We start from the raw sequence: 23,024 nt of genomic DNA, 5'->3' as shown, positions 1-23,024 counted from the left end.
TGGTTGCCTTTTCATTTGTAGATGGTTTATTCTGCTCCATAGAAACTTTTTAGTTTGATGTAGTCCCATCTGCTAGTTTTTGCTTTTATTGCTTGTGCTTTATTCTTCTCAAGGCACATTGTCTAATAATCAAATTTTCCTGTTGCTGGGGGTGAGGTGTCTTCATAATCATCACATTTTGGGCAAGGAGAACCTCTTCAGAGGATAATCTCAGGTAAGAAGACTCATTTCTCTACTCTAAACACTTCTGATCCAAAACTGTTCTAAGATGACTTTTTTCTTTCTTTTATAAAGATATACAAAGAATGAGAGGCCATGAGCCCTTCAGTAAATAATTCCAGTGTTTTCAGCCGAGGATACTCATCCTACCCCACACCCAAGTTTCATTTCCTGGCAGAGAAAAAATGGGTCATGTGTGAATAATTCATACCACTGAGCTCTGTGATTTGACACTGGTGGCAAGTCATGTGCTATTTTCTGATGCCACTTATTCTAAAACCAGACAACACTCATCGAAAACTTTGCAACTTACCGACTATGTGTCTTTGGGCCATATGGGATAATAATAGATGTGTAATCAAGGTTGTTGTGAAGGTTAAATGAGCTAATAATTTTGTCAAGCACTAAGAACAGTGCCTGGCACTTAGTGTCTTATATTTGTTGAGTTAGTAAATATATTTTAATAGGTATTGTTTCAGTGGTGCTTTATAAGCTCTAAATTTTGAATTTAGAACAAAGATGAATGGTGTTTGATATGGTAAGTAGCCAGTTCTCTGCTCCATCACCAAAAAATACATATTAAATAGGATTATTCAGTGGGGGATTTCATCAATCATGTAAAATAAAAATATCTTGAAGGAAGATATTAGAATTCCCTCTATTTGAGCACCAACCCTATGTAAAGGGGAATCAGGCTACTGTAGAACAGACCAGAAGAACATGTGTCAGAATTGTGGATAGTGACACTAACCTATTGAGAGTCCCACAGCCCATGCAACAGAGGGAGGTCTTAAAAAACAACCATAAAAGAAAAGGCTTAAAATTTAGACAGGTTCTTAGTGATGATGGACAACATATTTTGCATAATGAATGCTAGGGCTTTATTTAACAGTATCATTCAACAACCACATTATGAGCAAATTTTAACATGAAAAATACCATCTTGTGTTCTCAATTCTCAGTTGCTATACAAAAGGAGAAAAGCAATTGCATATGTAATCAAAAACAGCCAGCAATTTTTAACAATTTTTATTGGTACATATTGAAAGTGGACCTTACTTTATGCCATTGGAATGATCCTAAAAAGTTAAAATATGATTTCAATGTTTAATAATTTGATCACATTTTAAAGACCTCAGAGAAGTCCACTATTTACAACATAATGGCATACTCTTCTATATATAATAAAAGACTTCTTTAGGAGTACAAACAGATGCTCTCTAACTTATCTGCTTTAAATTCATTTAGACTTTGATAAATATGTTTTAAAAAAGCCTAGCATAATCATAAGAAAGTTTTAAATAATTTCGCCCAGAATAGATATGTTTTAATAGTCCATTTCATTAAAAGTAAAATGTGTGTTCATTTTTAAAAATAATTAAGAAACATGTGAAGAAGAAAATATTAATTCCCAGTGACTGTTAGATTTTTGTGCATAATGTTCCAGGTATATTTTTAGGTATAAAAACACACAGACACAGACATACAGAACACACTTTTTCTTCATAAGATAGTTTAATATTTTACAGCTTACTTATTTTTTACTTAAAAGTGACAGGACAATTGTATGCAGTTTCCTAATAGGTTTACAGTCTTCAACTATTTTTGGTAGTGCTGATATTATGTATTATTTGACTTTTTTCTTATTTATATCTCATCTCCCTAAGTAGATTATAACCTCTTTGAAGCAGGAACTCTGTTTTATTCCTTTATCTTCCTTCAGGGCAAGTCAACTCAGTGCCCTATTCATAGTAGATATTCAATAAATACCTGTAGATAGGCAGTGATTTATTTGCCTGGAAGATGCCATAAATGGCCAATTCCTGAGCATCAAGATAAGCAACTCTCAAAAGCCAGTGTGGATTTAATATCCACACTAGTTGACATTATGAATAATAGTCTAAATAATAATAAGATCTGTAATATATAGAAGGGAGTGTATTACATGAAGAAGCAGTCATACTTGGTCACAAAATACATAACAGTTCCCTTGGGCAGAGGAACGTGTCTCTGATCATACTAAGGTGAAATGTTTGGCCTAAAGGCTTAATATCAGGGACCTTGCATTCTCTTGGGTCTTTTCTGAACATCAGTGGTTATAATTACATTAAGAAACATAGGGAGCTTCCCTGGTGGTCCAGCAGTTAAGAATCTGCCTTGCAATGCAGGGAACATGGGTTCAATCTCTGGGCAGGGAACTAAGATCGATGTACAGCGGAGCATCTAAGCCTGTGTGCCCCAACTACTGAGCCCACAGGCTACAGCTAGAGAGTCTGTGGTCCACAAAGAAAGATCCTGCATGCGGCAACTAAGACCCATGCAGCCAAATACATAAATAAATATTAAAAAGAGAAAGAAACTTATTTGATCTTTCATTACTCATTGCTCTTTAACTTCAGGAAATTCTTTTTTTTATTTTTTATTTTTAACTTTACAACGTTGTATTGGTTTGCCATATAGCTCTTTAACTTCAAAAATAGACAATTGGCCAGATGCTGCTCAAAGTTTCTTCTGCCTCTTTCTATGATGTGCTGCTACTGCTGCTGCTAAGTTGCTTCAGTCGTGTCTGACTCTGTGCGACCCCATAGATGGCAGCCGACCAGGCTCCTTCATCCCTGGGATTCTCCAGGCAAGAACACTGGAGTGGGTTGCCATTTCCTTCTCCAATGTATGAAAGTGAAAAGTGAAAGTGAAGTCATTCAGCCGTGTCCAACTCGTAGTGACCCCATGAACTGCAGGCTACCAGGCTCCTCCGTCCATGGGATTTTCCAGGCAAGAGTACTGGAGTGGGGTGCCATTGCCTTCTCCCTATGCTGTGCTAACAGGTGTCATTTCCGTGAATGAATACTCAGACTGGGAATATAAGTGGTAACCCGATGTAGACTCCTTACTTGTCACTACTGAAGACCATTTCTCAGGTGTTTGGTACCTACCTGTCTGAACTGTAGGCATTGGTGACTTGGAGACGTAGCTGTTCCTATCTTCGTAATCAGCTACTGTGTCTTATAAATGCCATTTACAATGATAATGAGGAAACTACCCAGATTTTGGTTATTTTAGAGAAGAACAAGAGGATTATTTCCTATCTTGCTTTGGATATCTCTGGAAAATAGAGACAGAATCTAATGAAAGGAAATATCACAGACACCATGATTTCTTTGCCGAAAGTGTTAAGTTTATTAGAGAACCAACAACACAATATAGGAGTGAGCAGGGGTCGTGGGAGGACAGGATATTTTTCATCATTTGAAAAGGGTGCCGCCTAGTTTGAAGAGAGGAGGAATGGGCTTCTCAAGAAATGAGGTGGTTCTGCTGTGAAGCTGTGGGACAGCAGGATAGACCCCGCCATCTACCTAATGATGATGCGCGCCTAGGAAGCTCTGCTCAGCAGCAGGGGGAGGTCCTGAAGGTGCGGCAGGTGGTGCGGCAGGGGGCGGGCCGGCAGCAGGTGGGGCGGCAGCACGGGGACTGCACAGAGATGGGCTGGCAACACGTGGTGGCCCAGCAGCAGGGGCGGCAGACCACGGCCTGGCAGGACGTGGGGCAGCAGGTGATGGGGCGGCAGCAGCCCTCCTGCAGGCTGCAGGGGTCGCAGCAGACTGGGCGGCGGCAGGGCTCGCAGATGGGGCGCGTGCAGCGGGGCACGCAGGTCACGGGGCGGCTCACGGTGGTCTGGCAGGACACTGGGCGGCAGCAGCAGGGGTCGCGGTAGCAGCAGGGCTGGAGGCAGCCTCTGCCACAGCTGAAGGAGGAGAAGGTGGGGCCGCAGCAGGAGACGGTCATGGTGGTGTGTGGGGCCGAGTGGGGTTGAGGTGGTGAGAGGAGTTGAGTGTTCTCAGGTGTGAGTGTCTTCCTCCTGCTCTGGGCCCTTTATATACCCTGGCCAGGAGATGATGGCCCCCACGACACATAATCATTTCCTTGTATTTGTTTATTCCTTCTGAAATAGCCTTGGCAAGGTTAGTAAGTTCCCTAGACATTTTTTTCCAGATGCTCAAGTACTCATAAAAGACTGTTTTCCTTATTTAATGAAGACTCGTTATATTTTTCTATTTATGGTTCAAATATGAATTTAATGACCCTGACTTCAAAGTGTCCAATTATCTTCATAATTCAGTGATGCTTTTGCCAATTGATGTTTTGATAACATGAGACTGGTTGTCATGTTCTTACTAATAGTGGAAGTGAATTCCCCAACTTATGAGTATCCTTTAACACTGTTAAGCTTCATGGGCAAAGCAAGTTCAGAAAAATACTATAGAGATATTTTGTTTGTCAGCAAAAGAAGTTTTCTGTCTACTTTTTGGAGCTACAGGAATGCATCTTAGGTAAACTATCATCAGTAGCTTTTCCCCCAAGTTTTTTAGTGCTAAAATACACATAACATAAAATTTACTGTTGTAATCATTTTTTGTGTGTACAGTTCAGTGGCATTAAGTACACCCACATTGCTGTGCCACCATCAGCACTCTTCATCACCAGAGCTCTTTCATCTTGCAAAACTGAAATCCTGTACCCATTAAACAATGGCTCCCCGTGACCCTCTCTCCCCAGCCCCTGGACATCTTCAGTGTAACTTTAAAAAAATCTCCCCTTTCCCCCCTGACATCCCATAAATATTGTTTCCAACACAGATATTGGTCCTAGCTAAAGGACCATAGTCAAGTCAATTATCTGGTATCTTACGTGTAAAATGTGGAATATAAACCCAGCTTCTGGAAAGCACCATTCTACTCTTACTATGTGTTTAGCTTTTTTTGGTCTTAGGTACATGCTTATTAATTTCCATTAGTTGTATCTTTCCAAATCATGGTAAATTTTATGTAATTTTCATGATAGCCAGAATCATTGCATTCTAACCACATTCTAAGCATTATACTAAAAGAAATAAACGGATTAATTTATTCTTCAAAAAATCTTATGATACTAGAGAACAAACTTATGGTTACCAAAGGGGATAGCGGGTGCTGTGTTGTACTGTGCTAAGTTGCTTCAGTCGTGTCTGACTTTTTGTGACCCTATGGACCATGGGATTTCCCAGGCAAGAATACTGGAGTAGGTTACCAGGCCCTCCTTGGGGATCTTCCCCGATCCAGGGATTGAACCTGCCTATCTTATGTCCCCTGCATTGGCAGGCGGGTTCTTTACCACTAGCGCCATCTGGGGAAGCCTGGCTAGCAGGCAGAGGAGGACAAATTAGGAGTTTGGGACTGACATATACACAATACTCTATGTAAAATATGTAAACAGCAAGGACCTACTGTATAGCACAGGGAACTATGCTTAATATCTTTTTTTAAATTTTATTTTATTTTTAAACTTTACAACATTGTATTAGTTTTGCCAAATATCGAAATGAATCCGCCACAGGTATACCTGTGTTCCCCATCCTGAACCCTCCTCCCTCCTCCCTCCCCATACCCTCCCTCTGGGTCGTCCCAGTGCACCAGCCCCAAGCATCCAGTATCGTGCATCGAACCCGGACTGGCGACTAGTTTCATACATGATATTATACATGTTTCAATGCCATTCTCCCAAATCTCCCCACCCTCTCCCTCTCCCACAGAGTCCATAAGACTGATCTATACATCAGTGTCTCTTTTGCTGTCTTGTACACAGGGTTATTGTTACCATCTTTCTAAATTCCATATATATGCATTAGTATACTGTATTGGTGTTTTTCTTTCTGGCTTACTTCACTCTGTGTAATAGGTTCCAGTTTCATCCATCTCATTAGAACTGATTCAAATGTATTCTTTTTAATGGCTGAGTAATACTCCATTGTGTATATGTACCACAGCTTTCTTATCCATTCATCTGCTGATGGGCATCTAGGTTGCTTCCATGTCCTGGCTATTATAAACAGTGCTGCAATGAACATTGGGGTACACGTGTCTCTTTCCCTTCTGGTTTCCTCAGTGTGTATGCCCAGCAGTGGGATTGCTGGATCATAAGGCAGTTCTATTTCCAGTTTTTTAAGGAATCTCCACACTGTTCTCCATAGTGGCTGTACTAGTTTGCATTCCCACCAACAGTGTAAGAGAGTTCCCTTTTCTCCACACCCTCTCCAACATTTATTGCTTGTAGACTTATGGATCGCAGCCATTCTGACTGGCGTGAAATGGTACCTCATAGTGGTTTTGATTTGCATTTCTCTGATAATGAATGATGTTGAGCATCTTTTCATGTGTTTGTTAGCCATCTGTATGTCTTCTTTGGAGAAATGTCTATTTAGTTCTTTGGCCCATTTTTTGATTGGGTCATTTATTTTTCTGGAGTTGAGCTGTAGGAGTTGCTTGTATATTTTTGAGATTAGTTGTTTGTCAGTTGCTTCATTTGCTATTATTTTCTCCCATTCTGAAGGCTGCCTTTTCACCTTGCTAATTGTTTCCTTTGTTGTGCAGATGCTTTTAATGTTAATTAGGTCCCATTTGTTTATTTTTGCTTTTATTTCCAATATTCTGGGAGGTGGGTCATAGAGGATCCTGCTGTGATGTATGTCGGAGAGTGTTTTGCCTATGTTCTCCTCTAGGAGTTTTATAGTTTCTGGTCTTATGTTGAGATCTTTAATCCATTTTGAGTTTATTTTTGTGTATGGTGTTAGAAAGTGTTCTAGTTTCATTCTTTTACAAGTGGTTGACCAGTATTCCCAGCACCACTTGTTAAAGAGATTGTCTTTAATCCATTGTATAGTCTTGCCTCCTTTGTCAAAGATAAGGTGTCCATAGGTGCGTGGATTTATCTCTGGGCTTTCTATTTTGTTCCATTGATCTATATTTCTGTCTTTGTGTCAGTACCATACAGTCTTGATAACTGTGGCTTTGTAATAGAGCCTGAAGTCAGGTAGGTTGATTCCTCCAGTTCCATTCTTCTTTCTCAAGATAGCTTTGGCTATTCGAGGTTTTTTGTATTTCCATACAAATTGTGAAATTATTTGTTCTATCTCTGTGAAGAATACCGTTGGTAGCTTGACAGGGATTGCATTGAATCTATAAATTGCTTTGGGTAGTATACTCATTTTCACTATATTGATTCTTCCAATCCATGAACATGGTATATTTCTCCATCTATTAGTGTCCTTTTTGATTTCTTTCACTAGTGTTTTATAGTTTTCTATATATAGGTCTTTAGTTTCTTTAGGTAGATATATTCCTAAGTATTTTATTCTTTCCGTTGCAATGGTGAATGGAATTGTTTCCTTAATTTCTTTCAGTTTTCTCATTATTAGTGTATAGGAATGCAAGGGATTTCTGTGTGTTGATTTTATATCCTGCAACTTTACTATAATCATTGATTAGTTCTAGTAATTTTCTGGTGGAGTCTTTAGGGTTTTCTATGTAGAGGATCATGTCATCTGCAAATAGTGAGAGTTTTACTTCTTCTTTTCCAATTTGGATTCGTTTTATTTCTTTTTCTGCTCTGATTGCTGTGGCCAAAACTTCCAAAACTATGTTGAATAGTAATGGTGAAAGTGGGCACCCTTGTCTTGTTCCTGACTTTAGAGGAAATGCTTTCAATTTTTCACCATTGAGGATAATGTTTGCTGTGGGTTTGTCATATATAGCTTTTATTATGTTGAGGTATGTTCCTTCTATTCCTGCTTTCTGGAGAGTTTTTATCATAAACGGATGTTGAATTTTGTCAAAGGCTTTCTCTGCATCTATTGAGATAATCATATGGTTTTTATTTTTCAATTTGTTAATGTGGTGTATAACTTTGATTGATTTGCGGATATTGAAGAATCCTTGCATCCCTGGGATAAAGCCCACTTGGTCATGGTGTATGATCTTTTTAATGTGTTGTTGGATTCTGATTGTTAGAATTTTGTTAAGGATTTTTGCATCTATGTTCATCAGTGATATTGGCCTGTAGTTTTCTTTTTTTGTGGGATCTTTGTCAGGTTTTGGTATTAGGGTGATGGTGGCCTCATAGAATGAGTTTGGAAGTTTACCTTCCTCTGCAATTTTCTGGAAGAGTTTGAGCAGGATAGGTGTTAGCTCTTCTCTAAATTTTTGGTAGAATTCAGCTGTGAAGCCGTCTGGACCTGGGCTTTTGTTTGCTGGAAGATTTTTGATTACAGTTTCAATTTCCGTGCTTGTGATGGGTCTGTTAAGATTTTCTATTTCTTCCTGGTCCAGTTTTGAAAAGTTGTACTTTTCTAAGAATTTGTCCATTTCTTCCACGTTGTCCATTTTATTGGCATATAATTGTTGATAGTAGTCTCTTATGATCCTTTGTATTTCTGTGTTGTCTGTTGTGATCTCTCCATTTTCATTTCTAATTTTATTGATTTGATTTTTCTCCCTTTGTTTCTTGATGAGTCTGGCTAATGGTTTGTCAATTTTATTTATCCTTTCAAAGAACCAGCTTTTGGTTTTGTTGATTTTTGCTATGGTCTCTTTGTTTCTTTTGCATTTATTTCTGCCCTAATTTTTAAGATTTCTTTCCTTCTACTAACCCTGGGGTTCTTCATTTCTTCCTTTTCTAGTTGCTTTAGGTGTAGGGTTAGGTTATTTATTTGACTTTTTTCTTGTTTCTTGAGGTATGCCTGTATTGCTATGAACTTTCCCCTTAGGACTGCTTTTAAAGTGTCCCACAGATTTTGAGTTGTTGTGTTTTCATTTTCATTAGTTTCCATGCAAATTTTGATTTCCTTTTTGGTTTCTCCTGTGATTTGTTGGTTATTCAGCAGCGTGTTGTTCATCCTCCATATGTTGGAATTTTTTATAGTTTTTCTCCTGTAATTGAGATCTAATCTTACTGCATTGTGGTCAGAAAAGATGCTTGGAATGATTTCTATTTTTTTGAATTTACCAAGGCTAGCTTTATGGCCCAGGATGTGATCTATCCTGGAGAAGGTTCCATGTGTGCTTGAGAAAAAGGTGAAATTCATTGTTTTGGGATGAAATGTCCTATAGATATCAATTAGGTCTAACTGGTCTATTGTATCATTTAACGTTTGTGTTTCCTTGTTAATTTTCTGTTTAGTTGATCTATCCATAGGTGTGAGTGGGGTATTAAAGTCTCCCACTATTATTGTGTTATTGTTAATTTCTCCTTTCATACTTGTTAGCATTTGTCTTACATATTGTGGCGCTCCTGTGTTGGGTGCATATATATTTATAATTGTTATATCTTCTTCTTGGATTGATCCTTTGATCATTATGTAGTGACCTTCTTTGTCTCTTTTCACAGCCTTTGTTTTAAAGTCTATTTTATCTGATATGAGTATTGCTACTCCTGCTTTCTTTTGGTCCCTATTTGCATGGAAAATCTTTTTCCAGCCCTTCACTTTCAGTCTGTATGTGTCCCCTGTTTTGAGGTGGGTCTCTTGTAGACAACATATGTAGGGGTCTTGTTTTTGTATCCATTCAGCCAGTCTTTGTCTTTTGGTTGGGGCATTCAACCCATTTACGTTTAAGGTAATTGCTGATAAGTATGATCCCATTGCCATTTACTTTATTGTTTTGGGTTCAAGTTTATACACCATTTTTGTGTTTCCTGTCTAGAGAATATCCTTTAGTATTTGTTGGAGAGCTGGTTTGGTGGTGCTGAATTCTCTCAGCTTTTGCTTGTCTGAGAAGCTTTTGATTTCTCCTTCATATTTGAATGAGATCCTTGCTGGGTACAATAATCTGGGCTGTAGGTTATTTTCTTTCATCACTTTAAGTATGTCTTGACATTCCCTCCTGGCTTGAAGAGTTTCTATTGAAAGATCAGCTGTTATCCTTATGGGAATTCCCTTGTGTGTTATTTGTTGTTTTTCCCTTGCTGCTTTTAATATTTATTCTTTGTGTTTGGTCTTTGTTAATTTGATTAATATGTGTCTTGGGGTGTTTCGCCTTGGGTTTATCCTGTTTGGGACTCTCTGGGTTTCTTGGACTTGGGTGATTATTTCCTTCCCCAGTTTAGGGAAGTTTTCAACTATTATCTCTTCAAGTATTTTCTCATGGTCTTTCTTTTTGTCTTCTTCTTCTGGGATCCCTATGATTCAAATGTTGTAGCGTTTAATATTGTCCTGGAGGTCTCTGAGATTGTCCTCATTTCTTTTAATTTGTTTTTCTTTTGTCCTCTCTGATTCATTTATTTCTACCATTCTATCTTCTAATTCACTAATCCTATCTTCTGCCTCTGTTATTCTACTATTTGTTGCCTCCAGAGTGTTTTTAATTTCATTTATTGCATTATTCATTATATATTGACTCTCTTTTATTTCTTCTAGGTCCTTGTTAAACCTTTCTTGCATCTTCTCAATCTTTGTCTCCAAGCTATTTATCTGTGATTCCATTTTGATTTCAAGATTTTGGATCAATTTCACTATCATTATTTGGAATTCTTTATCAGGTAGATTCCCTATCTCTTCCTCTTTTGTTTGGTTTGGTGGGCATTTATCCTGTTCCTTTATCTGCTGTGTATTCCTCTGTCTCTTCATCTTGTTTAGATTGCTGAGTTTGGGGTGTCCTTTCTGTATTCTGGCAGTTTGTGGAGTTCTCTTTATTGTGGCGTTTCCTCGCTCTGTGTGGGTTTGTACAGGTGGCTTGTCAAGGTTTCTTGGTTAGGGAAGCTGTGTCGGTGTTCTGGTGGGTGAAACTGTATTTCTTCACTCTCCTTTCGAAGACTTGGGTTGCTTTTCTGGGTGCCTGATGTCCTCTGCCGGCATTCAGAAGTTGTTTTGTGGAATTTACTTGGCGTTTAAATGTTCTTTTGATGAATTTGTGGGGGAGAAAGTGTTCTCCCCATCCTACTCCTCTGCCATCTTAGCTCCTCCCCCTGCTTAATATCTTATAATAACTTATAAAGGAAAGTAATCTGAAAAAGAATATATATATATATGTGTGTGTGTGTGTGTGTAATTGGACTGCTTTGCTGTACTCTTGAAAATGATAGAACATTGTAAATTAATACTTCAAAAAAAAAGAAATCCTATGAGGCAGTTATTGTTATATCTCTTATTTCACGCATAAAGCCAGATAAGTGACTTGCCTAAAGCCATCTGCTAGTGTTGGAGCCAGTAGTTATTCCAGCAGTTATTAGTTATTCCAATCTATGGCAACATTGTAAGCCTGAGGAGTTGAAGAATGAAATTGTGGAAACCTCATTTCCTGTCAATAAGGAATTTCTGCTTTATTTAGGAATTTTAATGACAAATTATTTTTAAAATTGTTGTGTGTGAAATGGCTAATTTTGAGAGTCATCTGGAAGAACTCTATGTCTTAATTAGTATCCTCAGGAATGTGAGGAATTATCTCCCACAGAGCCTTCTCAGAATTCCAAAACACACTTTAAGGAAAAAGTATTAAAGTTGGACATAGTTGAGTGATCTTGAGGCACTATCAACAGAACCACCATCTAGATGAAGGTAGCAGCCTGCCAGCACGATGAACCCCCCAGGTACAGGTCCCACAGCCCTAGGTGGTCTCAAGCCTGCCTTGCCTTTACCCTGCTGTCTCTTGCTTCAGTGTCCCCTCATGTACCAGGCTTCCTTCTGCTTACAGACCCCTTGTGATGTTCAATTATTTCAAATTGTCAGGGTCTGCAGGAAAATCATGTCACTCAGCAGTTTTTTTTTTTTTTTTTCCCTCTGCCTCTGGATTTGCTTGGTTCTGACCCGTGCTTTACAATCAAGTCTGTTCTAGATCTGTGACTGAAGGCTGCAATTTAAGCCTTCTTTTCAAGCATTCTGCCCACAGAATCCCTTGCAGGCTTATCCAGACCTGCATCAGCCACTGTGGCTGGCCAGGGTGTGGTGTTACAGTGCAACAAACATGATCCAATAATAATGATGAGCTTGGGATCAAACAGGACATTCTACATCTGAGAAAACACTACAAGATGAGCAAGTCTCTAGAAGGTTAAGGAGGAAAATTCTGAAAAAAGGAAAACAAAGTGTAGTGAGAGAATTTATTAATTTTTAAAATTATTAATAAAACACAACGATCAAGAATATATAGATAGAAACTGGAGTTTTGAACTGTCAACCAGTAAATTGTCAGATACTTTGACCACCTGATACGAACAGCTGACTCATTGGAAAAGACCCTGATGCTAGGGAAAGATTGGAAGCAAAAGAAGAGGGAGAAGAGGGAGGCAGAGGACGAGACAGTTAAGTAGCATCACTGACTCAATGGACATGCATTTGAGCAAACTCCGGGAGGTAGTGAAGGACAGGGAAGTCTAGCGTGCTGTAATTCATGGGGTCACAAAGAGTCGGACATGACTTAGCGACTGAACAACAAAAGCGTCAAACTTAATTAAGAGGAAATTCCATTGTACATACTGACAATGTAAAGGTTTTAAAAATAATGAGCTACTTGTTGAGAAACCTTTATTCCAAGAAAACTACTTCTCTTCAAGCTGTGGCTTCTTGTTTTACTGTAAGAATGCACATGTCCAGCCTGAGAAGAGAACTGGGGTGTAATGAAATCTTTCTGTCTTCCAACCCTTAGAATTTATTCATTCAATTATGTAGTAACTAATTTCTGATCATATACTATGTGTCAAGTATTGTGCTGATCAATGGGAATCCAGCAGTGAACAAAGTCAGTCAAGATCTGGGTCTTCACAAAGATTTCCTTGCCTGATTCCTGTAGCTGGGCAGGTAGATGAGACCAGGTGTATAAACAGCATATTCCAAAAACTCTTTAAGATCAGATGTCAGGAAGTCAATACATTATTTCTCAGGATAACAATAGTGGCTAGTTTTCTGACCAGCTTACAAGTATTTAAAAGCCACAAAAACAGATCTACTGTGGATTAATGTTATTATTTCAAATACATTGGCATGGTTTGGATAGTAAAGTTGTTTAGAGTTCTAAATTAGAAATGGTTCTAGCCAAGCTACATTTCTCCTTCCTTGGCTGGAGGGATTCTGGAAAATATGGCATACTGGTTCTTCTAGGACAGGCATTTCAGTGGTTAGGAATTCCAGGTACCAATTGATATTAATCACTGCACAGTTTTCTAGGTCAGGGAACAAATGGGATTCTGACTTAGGCTGTTGTTGTTCAGTTGCCAAGTTGTGTCTCACTCTTTGTGAACCCATGGACTGCAGCACGCCAGGCTACTCTGTCCTTTACTATTTCTTAGAGTTTGCTCAAATTCATGTCCATTGAGTCGGTGATGCTACCTAACTGCTCATCTTCTGCTGCCTTTTTCTCCTTTTGCCTTCAGTCTCTCTCTTAGCATCAGGATCTTTTCCAATGAATTGGCTCTTTGCATCAGGTGGTCAAAACACTGGAGCTTCAGTTTCAGCATCAGTCCTTCCAATGAATATTTAGGACTTAGGTTTCCTCCCCCTTATCACAGATGTGAGAATGATTCATTAGTCAAGTTTGGGATCAGAGAGACTTCCTATCAACTCTCCACATCCTCAGCATGAATGAAAACTTTGACTTGAAATATGAAGGTGGTTCATGTAAGAGGTTCTGAATTATCTGGATTGCTATTAAAACTAGAGACCTTGTGCGTGAATTGTTCCTAAAATTAAAAAATAATGGCCCTTGGAAAATCTTTCTTCACTTGTTTCTTCTGACCCCCCCCCCCGTATTATAACATAAGCTAAAAAAATGAACTTTTGAAGATTAATAAACAATAAAGAAACACATTTGCATCTGAGAAACAAAAATTTATTATTTTACCATGCACAGCCCCCGGATAAATGTAATATTATCCTAGAAAAATATCTCATCTTGAAATAGTAGAGAAGTGATGATGAGTCAGTGGACTAGGGCTCTATTCAAGAGCAATTTTAATCTTTGTTTATTCATTTTTTAAAGCCAAGAATTCAAATCCTGAAAGCTGGAATTTTTCTAAAGACCATCAAAGAAGGCCAGATTTAGGTACATATTTGTGGGGGAAAAGGGATCAAGAGTTACTGCTCAGTTAATTGTTGCAGGCAGATAGGTTTCAAAAGTAGTATCTCTCATCTGATCCATCAGGGTCGGAAGGGCTGGCACATGTTTCTGAATACCTGGGGTGATTTCCTGCAGGGCTACTCAGCAGCAGGGGGAGGTCCTGAAGGTGCGGCAGGTGGTGCGGCAGGGGGCGGGCCGGCAGCAGGTGGGGCGGCAGCACGGGGACTGCACAGAGATGGGCTGGCAACACGTGGTGGCCCAGCAGCAGGGGCGGCAGACCACGGCCTGGCAGGACGTGGGGCAGCAGGTGATGGGGCGGCAGCAGCCCTCCTGCAGGCTGCAGGGGTCGCAGCAGACTGGGCGGCGGCAGGGCTCGCAGATGGGGCGCGTGCAGCGGGGCACGCAGGTCACGGGGCGGCTCACGGTGGTCTGGCAGGACACTGGGCGGCAGCAGCAGGGGTCGCGGTAGCAGCAGGGCTGGAGGCAGCCTCTGCCACAGCTGAAGGAGGAGAAGGTGGGGCCGCAGCAGGAGACGGTCATGGTGGTGTGTGGGGCCGAGTGGGGTTGAGGTGGTGAGAGGAGTTGAGTGTTCTCAGGTGTGAGTGTCTTCCTCCTGCTCTGGGCCCTTTATATACCCTGGCCAGGAGCTGATGATCCCCATGACAAGCTGTTTCCTGGAGTTGTGGTTGCCCATTGAAATGAGAACCCCAGATTGGTGGATTCAACTGCTGAGGCAGCAATACCAGCATCGCTGATAGGTGCTTTTGTTTCTTCCTGTCTGCTTTTCCCCTTGAAATGAATACTTAATGATTTACATCATCTGAAAAATTACTCATTGAATAGCTAATCCTTCCAGACCATGTCATGTGACAGACGAGTTGAAAGTTTGAGGAATCCAGTGTTGCCACCATCACACTTTCCTCTGTTCATCATCCATGACTAAGCGTGGGACTATAAGGTTCATGAGTCGTAAGCCTGGTTTCTGATTGACGCTGAAATGAAGGATGAGTTTCTGGAAAACCAAAATGGCTTGTAAAAGGTGATGTGTACTGCTTCTGCAATGGAACAAATGGCCCAGTGCTTCTGTAAAATAATGTGTTATTTCACCTTGTTTATCAGGAAATAACCACCTAAGTCACTCAAGTAATGCTGTTTAGTGGCCTGAACTGGCCTATCACTTCATAGCAACATATGGGACCCTTACTAAGTAAATAGTGCTATACTGTAGTTTCTTATCACAGAGTAACTACAATTTTTAGAAAGGTAAGACAAAGGCAGGGAAGCCAGTTAAAGGAGACAAACTTTTCATGCAACAGTAAGGCCAAACGAAGTAAAGATTTTATTCGTATTATGCCTTTCTGAGTATTCCTTCTTGAGTCTTAGGAATAACACCGAAATTGGAATATTTCTTGCTTCCTAGGTGTGACATAAGCACTTGTACTGAGTTCTTCTACACACATTAAAATATTTATAAAGGGACTAATTATCTTGCTGTTGTAGATGCTTTGGTTTGTTGGCTGAGGATTTTGCTTGCTTACATATCAAGTGTGAAGGTAGGCTTCTAAGAAAGACAAGGGAGGGACGTCCCTGGTGGTCCAGTGGTTAAGACTCTGTGCTTCCACTGCAGGGGGCATGGGTTCCATCCCTGGTTGGTGAAAGAAAATCCCAGATGACACATGGTACAGCCAAAAAAGGTAATAAAAATTTTAAAAATGACAAAGGGAAGTAAGTGAACTGGTGATTGATAAGATTATTTTGTCTTTTTCAGTCTCAGCTAAGAAAAATGGGGGTACAGAAAATAAATGTAAATTGGAAAAAAGGTTAAAAATAACAGTGTACTCTTTTCTATTGGCATAACATTGTAAACCAACTATACTTCAAAAAATGTGACATTAAATAAATAAATGCTAAAAAAAGATAACATTGAACAAAGGTTGCTGAGGTAGTTGACACACTTCTGTCCACCATAATTCTGGTCCTTAAAGGCCTTTGAGTTTCTGATCCATGATAGTCTACCCCAATTTGTGGAAGGCCAAATTGGTGAAGTGATTTCTCCAGAGATGTACAGGTAAAAGAGTGGCAAAGCTTCAGCAATACTGCACACCATCTTTTGAGTACAAACACTGATGCATAACTCCTGGTCTTTTTCCAACTCTGAGTCACTTTAAAAGAGTGAACAGGTAGTAGTAGTAATCAAAAATTCTGTCTCATATAGGGAAATAAAATAAGAACTCGCTTAATTTATGGATTATTTTAGCATATTGTTATTCGGCTTAGAATATATTGTTGTTTGTTTAGTCACTAAATTGTGTTCAACTCTTTTGCGATGCTATGAACTGTAGCCCAACAGGCTCTTCTGTCCATGGGATTTCCCAGGGAAGACTAGTAGAATGGGTTGCTATTTCCTCCTCCGGAGAATCTTCCCCACCCAAGAATCAAACCTGAGTCTCCCGCACCTACTGCATTGGCAGGCAGATTCTTTACCTAAGGGATTCCAGGGAATCCCTTAGAATATATACAGAGATTCAAACATTAGGAATAGGAATACATCTGTAAACTCATTGCTTATTTTAACTGACAAACGGACATAGTCCTAAGAAATCTTGTGTTCTGTGATCATGGACTGTCAGAAACTTTGCTATTTGAAGTAACAATAGTAATAAGGGCTGTGCTATGCTTAGTCGTGTCTGACTCTTTGTGGCCCCATGGACTGTAGCTTGTCAGGCTCCTCTGTCCGTGGAGTTTTACAGGCAAGAATACTGAAGTGGGTTGCCATTCCCTACTCCAGGAGATCTTCCTGACTCACGGCTGGAACCTGTGTCTCTTGCATCTTCTGCATTGGCAGGCGAATTGTTTACCACTGAGCCACCTGGGAATCCCAAGTAATAAGGGGACATCCCACTATTGCTTGGATAGGACCGTAATCACCTTAACACAAAAGCAGTCTCAATATCCAATCCAGGGGGCAGAGAATCAGATACGAGATTTTCAGATACCACATTCCGCAGTTATCTTAACTGTGGTTTCCAGAGAAAGGAGACAGTAAGTCCACTTCACTGCCCAGCGCTGCTGGGACGACCCGGAGGGAGGGTATGGGGAGGGAGGTGGGAGGAGGGTTCAGGATGGGGAACACAGGTATACCTGTGGCGGATTCATTTTGATATTTGGCAAAACTAATACAATATTGTAAAGTTTAAAAATAAAATTTAAAAAAATGAGAGAAAAAAAAAAAAAAACAAAGCCGCATTTGGCTTTGAACCTACCATTTCACGTAATTTTACCTGAATTTTCCCATTCCTCAAAATCCTATAAAAACCTTTACCTTCACTTGGTGGGATGTCCTGTGTTTCTAATGCTGTGTGCTCTCCCTTGCTATAGCACACTAATGGACCTAAGTTTGTTAGAAAAGGGATGTGTCCCTGGCCTTTATCTCATGGGCTTTTTTAGTTACATTGTGCAAATTCCAGATGTTCTGCACGAGCATAATTGTTAGAGTAGAAGAAAGTAAACATTATCTAAGGTGGCGATAACTTATGGGATATTTTAGTTGGATTGAAGAAGCATGTAGTGATGATGACTCTTTCTGATGGCCAGAAAAAGCCATGCCCTTACCTCAATAGTTTCATGAGTTGTGTTTTGTTATGAGTGTCATGAGTTATGTTTTTTTAGAAACTAGTTTGGGCGCCCTGGATGGTAGGACATTTTGCAAGTTCTGAAAATAGAAAATGCATTCTGTGTTCTCCAAAATGATCCTTAAAATAGCCTCCACTCATAAGTGTCAGAGATGGGAGTGGGGAAGATTGAGGGAAAAAGGGCAGGAGGAGGATGGGGAAGACAGAGAAATAAGTCAGATAGAGAAAGAGAGATATCAGAACCTAAAAAGAAATAATACAAGTAAACTTATTTACAAAACTGAAACAGACTCACAGACTTAGAGAATGGAATACTTATGGATACCAGGAGGGAAGGAGCACAGGGAGAGATAGGGAGAATGGGATCGAAATGTACACACTGCTTTATTTAAAAGGGATAACCAACGAGGACCTACTGTATACCAAAGGGCACTCTGCTCAGTGTTATGTGGCAGTCTGGATGGGAGGGGAGTTTGGGAGAGAAAGGATACGTTTATATGTATGGCTGAGTCCCTTAGCCATCCACCTGAAGCTATCGCCACATTATTAATTGCCTATTCTCCAATATAAAATGAAAAGTTAAAAAATAAATTCTTTCTCCACCACCTGTCAATTTTGTAATTTAGAGCAAATACTTTAACACTAGCAGCCCCAGTTTCCTCATCTGTAATAACAGTCTCTGATGTTCTTCATAATCCAAATTTATTATAAAATCCACAAAAATGTAGACGACAGAAGATACGGGTATTGTTAGTTGAAAAGAGAAAATATTTTAGTTGGAAAAGACAAAAGGCCTGTGTGATCAGGGAACTACTGGGATTTATTTCTCGAATTAAAAAAAATAAATATCTCTTCTAAGTGGTTTAAGTATTTATCTCCTTAAATCTAAGGAAGACTAAACAAGTAATCTTTTGGAGTCTCCTACAGCTTTGTGTTTAATTCCTTTGGGTTAGGGTGAAAGGGAAAGTGTAACTATCAAATGCATATATATCCCCAGTTCTTATTACCCCTGATGATAAACCCCTATTCATATTCATAAATCCTGCCATCAAGGACTCTTTCCTGCATACTGTAAATCAGCCTTTAAAGAGCCCTTTCATCCTGAAATAGCCTGGACCTAATCATGAATTTTTTTGTGCCGTCTTTATTGTATTTATTAGGAAATTAGTCTCTGGCAGTGGTTATGGATTATCCTGAAAAAAGTCTTCCCCTGAATGCCTTCCAACTTAAAATAACATGATGTGTAATAAGTAGCACATCTTTTGAGCCTGTTTGTTATAGCGATGATCAAATGTTCAACAAATATGAATGGTATTGAAACAGGCCAGGACGCTGTGGGGCCTTCCCAGGAACAAATTCCTCCTTGTCCCCGTCTGCTTTTTGTTTGCAGAAAAGCTTTAGCTTCCTAAGCCTCCCCCAAGTTCCAAAGAGCAAATTTAATAGAAGAAATGAGAAATACAGAAACAAAGAAAGACAGTCAAGCAAGACAAAATCATGATAGTTCAGCCATAAAACAAAGTCAAGGACTTTCAGTTCCTTGTCAAGGATACTATTCTGAGCCATACCCTTCAGTTGTTTTGCAGACACTAAACCCCGCATCAGGCAGAAGAAATTAATTGCATGCTGATCACACGCACAGAGACCCCAGACCAATTAGAATCAGAAGGTTGAAGGCAGATTCCTGAAATATCACCCTGTTAACCTCACTATCAACCAATCAGAAAACTGAGTGTGAGCTGATCCTGGACCCAAGACCCTCCTCTTCACCTTGCCTTTAAAACACTTCCCTGAGAGCCACTGGGGAGTTCAGGTCTTCTGAGCCCAAGCTGCCCATTCTCCTTGCTTGGTTCCATGTTGGTTGCCTTGCAATCAACTCTGCACTTTTCTTCACCACAATGCAGTGTCAAAAGATTTGTTTTACTGTGCATGAGTGAGCAGATCAAAATTGGTTTGGTAACAGTAGGGGTGCTTCCTATGTGCCAGGCACTTTATAAACATTAAGTTGCTTAACTTATCCAGAAATCTACATTTATAAATATTAATTTTCTCATTTTGTAGACAGGGAAAACTGGAGGTCAGAAAATTTAAGTTAAACTGATGAATTTTTTGCTTTAAGTAAATATATAGCTTTTAGAATTCTTTTCATAAAGACAATTCCCTTCTAATGTATTTTGATTCAATAAATAGAAATTGACTACCAGCTATATTCTAAACATCAACCTCAGTAATGGGAACCAGGCAAATTGTGGCCCCTTCATTTGAGGTAGAGAAGTAGATAATCTCAATACTATGCCTTGTGAAGAGGGAAGGAAGTATAGGATGTTATTGGCACAACTTAGGGGCACCTAACCTAGCTTGTGGGTGTGTGCATGTGTGTTCGTGCATGTTATGCATGTGTGTTTGTGTGATGGAGGGCTTCAGTTCAGTTCAGTTCAGTTCAGTTGCTCAGTCATGTCCAACTCTTTGCAACCCCATGAATTGCAGCACGCCAGGCCTTCCTGTCCATCACCAACTCCTGGAGTTCACTCAAACTCACGTCCATCAAGTCCATGATGCCATCCAGCCATCTCATCCTCCGTCGTCCCCTTTTTCTCCTGCCCCCAATCCCTCCCAGCATCAGAGTCTTTTCCAATGAGTCAACTCTTCACATGAGATGGCCAAAGTACTGGAGTTTCAGCACTTTAGCATCATTCCTTCCAAAAAACACCCAGGACTGATCTCCTTTAGAATGGACTGGTTGGATCTCCTTGCAGTCCATGGGACTCTCAAGAGTCTTCTCCAACACCACAGTTCAAAAGCATCAATTCTCCGGCACTCAGCTTTCTTCACAGTCCAACTCTCACATCCATACATGATGGAGGGCTTAGGACAGAACAATTGGAGAGGACTGAGCTGAATCTTGGAAATGACTCAGGGTTAGGTAGATGGAGAGGGTGGAGGGAAGGGGTAGATGAAAAAATATTCCAGATTAAATGAAGAACATGACAAAAGCAAAGACATGGAACTTCATGACTTGTGCCAGTTACTGTGAGAAGTTCAGAGTTGTTTAGAGTGAAATACAGTTGGGGAGTGTTGAGACATGAACCTGGAGATGTGGGCAAAGGACAAGCCACGGAGGACCTAGTGTGCTCAGACTTCCTACGCACGTGGGCAGTCTGAGGACTGGTCTCACAGTCCTGTACCACTTGCTAAGACTCATACCTGGATCCCTGTACCTCTTCTTTTCCTCTCCTGTCTCCTTCATCCTCTCCATCTGTCTTCCTTTTCATTGTTTGCTCATCTGTGTACACTCATAAACATGCACTAATGAATGAATCAGGAAGCGGGGGTGTTACAGGAAAAAATTAGTTTATTGAAAAATAAGCAGGCAATACATTCAAAAGATGGAGGGGAGAGTTTAAGCAGCCTCTGGAATTCAGAATGGCTTTGCAACACCCATTCTGGGGACTTTTAAAGATGGATTTAGCATCCATTGTGACTTCTGCTGATGGAGACACCTGCACGTTTGACTGGACATCTGCTTATGTATCCAAATGGTAAAATATAAAAATGACTATTGTCACCTTATGAAAAAATGTCTATTTTTCTTTCAGCGTAATTAAAATGCAGAGTGGATGCTTAGGCTCCAGGATGTTGCTTTATAAGAAAGTGGGGTCTCAGCAGCAGGGGGAGGTCCTGAAGGTGCGGCAGGTGGTGCGGCAGGGGGCGGGCCGGCAGCAGGTGGGGCGGCAGCACGGGGACTGCACAGAGATGGGCTGGCAGCACGTGGTGGCCCAGCAGCAGGGGCGGCAGACCACGGCCTGGCAGGACGTGGGGCAGCAGGTGATGGGGCGGCAGCAGCCCTCCTGCAGGCTGCAGGGGTCGCAGCAGACCGGGCGGCGGCAGGGCTCGCAGATGGGGCGCGTGCAGCGGGGCACGCAGGTCACGGGGCGGCTCACGGTGGTCTGGCAGGACACTGGGCGGCAGCAGCAGGGGTCGCGGTAGCAGCGGGGCTGGAGGCAGCCTCCGCCACAGCTGGAGGAGGAGAAGGTGGGGCCGCAGCAGGAGACGGTCATGGTGGTGTGTGGGGCTGAGTGGGGTTGAAGTGGTGAGAGGAGTTGAGTGTTCTCAGGTGTGAGTGTCTTCCCCGTGCTTGGGGCCTTTTATATACCCTGGCCAGGAGCTGATGATCCCCAGAGACTCATGCCATTCCTTGTTAATATTCTGGCCAATCAAGTGAGGATTTAGCATTGACTAATACCAGTTTTGGTAACCCTCTACCCCTGTACCCACGCACACACCCCACAGATATTTTCTGTTTTCTTGTTTTGTTTATAGTCACCAAATCTAGCCACATGATTTGAAGCTAGTGAAATTTCCTTTGAAATATGCAATCCATATAAAAAAGAATGTGTTTTCCAAATTACGCTAGTATCTAATTACTTTATCCTTTGGCCCTGTAGTTAGCATTTTATTTCTGGACTTCAAAGACTCCCATAATTGCCACCCAAACAGTGACCTGGTATTTGCAACCATGCACATGAAGCTAACAGGCTCACAGTAGCACTCCAGCCAGCCCAGTGTCACCTGTTTCCCGGGTGTCTCCTCCATGACTCACTGAAAGGCAGGTTTGTGGTTCTCCATATGAGGAGGGCTACATGGCACCCAGGATGGCTGCCACACGGTTTAATCACTCCTCCCCAGGAGGGCCTGGGTGGTCCTGGTGGATTCTGTACCCTCCTCACCTTCCAAACCAAACTCAACCTCTACCTTAATGATAAAACCCTCATCAAGCATCCATTGCAATTTTTATCTGTGTAATTTCTCGGGGTTGTCATTGCATGTGTAGATTCTGCGAAGAGATGGCAGAGAACTTATACATATATCTCCTCATTTTATGAAAAGGGTCATGTGGCTTCACCATGGTCACCTCATGGGGTCCCAGTCTCCTCATTCCTCAGTAAACAACGTCTACTGTGACTTTTCTGTTTATCAGCCTTTGCAGATGATATAGTTGTCAGACAGGAGAGAGAATATCTTAAGTATTTTTTCCTTCCCCAGTTTTACTGGAATATAATTGACAATCTCAAGTAGGGATCACTTAGAGTGATTGTTGCCGTTGTTTAGTCGCTAAGTTGTGACCTCATGGACTGGAGTCCTCGCCAGGCTCCTCTGTCTATGGGATTCTGGAGTGGATTGCCATTTCCTTCCCCAGGGCATCTTCTCGACCCAGATTCTTTACCCCTGAACCACCGGGGAAGTCCCCAACTAAAAATGAATGAGGAAACAATTTACCCCAATGACAGATAATCCAAAAGGGCCTCAGGGCTTGCAAGCTAGG

At 40.8% G+C, this 23,024-nt stretch overlaps 2 protein-coding genes, 1 long non-coding RNA gene and 1 pseudogene across 5 annotated transcripts in view; 1 reads left to right on the top strand and 3 right to left on the bottom strand.

The window, feature by feature from the left end:
- LOC147351646 (uncharacterized) overlaps positions 1-23,024 on the top strand; it is a 70,575-nt gene continuing 47,551 nt past the window's right edge. For both annotated transcript variants that reach the window (XR_015147612.1, XR_015147613.1), the window contains exon 1: positions 1-214. This is a non-coding gene — a long non-coding RNA (uncharacterized LOC147351646). The remainder of the gene's footprint in view (positions 215-23,024) is intronic.
- Positions 3,373-4,088, bottom strand: LOC147351654 (keratin, high-sulfur matrix protein, IIIA3A). Its single transcript, XM_086357747.1, has one exon. The coding sequence runs from the start codon at positions 4,000-4,002 to the stop codon at positions 3,604-3,606; it is 399 nt and encodes a 132-aa protein (XP_086213873.1). The 5' UTR covers positions 4,003-4,088; the 3' UTR covers positions 3,373-3,603.
- On the bottom strand, positions 13,823-14,763 carry LOC147351653 (keratin, high-sulfur matrix protein, IIIA3A). The gene has a single exon (XM_086360983.1). It carries the CDS (start codon positions 14,610-14,612, stop codon positions 14,214-14,216), a length of 399 nt encoding a protein of 132 aa, XP_086217109.1. The 5' UTR covers positions 14,613-14,763; the 3' UTR covers positions 13,823-14,213.
- Positions 21,036-21,865, bottom strand: LOC147351652 (keratin, high-sulfur matrix protein, IIIA3A pseudogene; annotated as a pseudogene). Its single transcript, XR_015148411.1, has one exon. The product of XR_015148411.1 is annotated as a keratin, high-sulfur matrix protein, IIIA3A pseudogene (transcript).

The sequence above is a fragment of the Bos grunniens genome, chromosome 19 (assembly GCF_055505025.1).
Source record: "Bos grunniens cultivar Pamir isolate PY7600 chromosome 19, Bosgru_T2T1.0, whole genome shotgun sequence".
Classification (NCBI taxonomy): domain Eukaryota; kingdom Metazoa; phylum Chordata; class Mammalia; order Artiodactyla; family Bovidae; genus Bos; species Bos grunniens.
This window is presented reverse-complemented; position numbering and strand designations above follow the sequence as displayed.

What these genes read in the sequence shown, in the direction of transcription:
- LOC147351654 (XM_086357747.1), bottom strand. Translation starts at nt 4,002, where the DNA reads ATGACCGTCTCCTGCTGCGGCCCCACCTTCTCCTCCTTCAGCTGTGGC.
- LOC147351653 (XM_086360983.1), bottom strand. Translation starts at nt 14,612, where the DNA reads ATGACCGTCTCCTGCTGCGGCCCCACCTTCTCCTCCTTCAGCTGTGGC.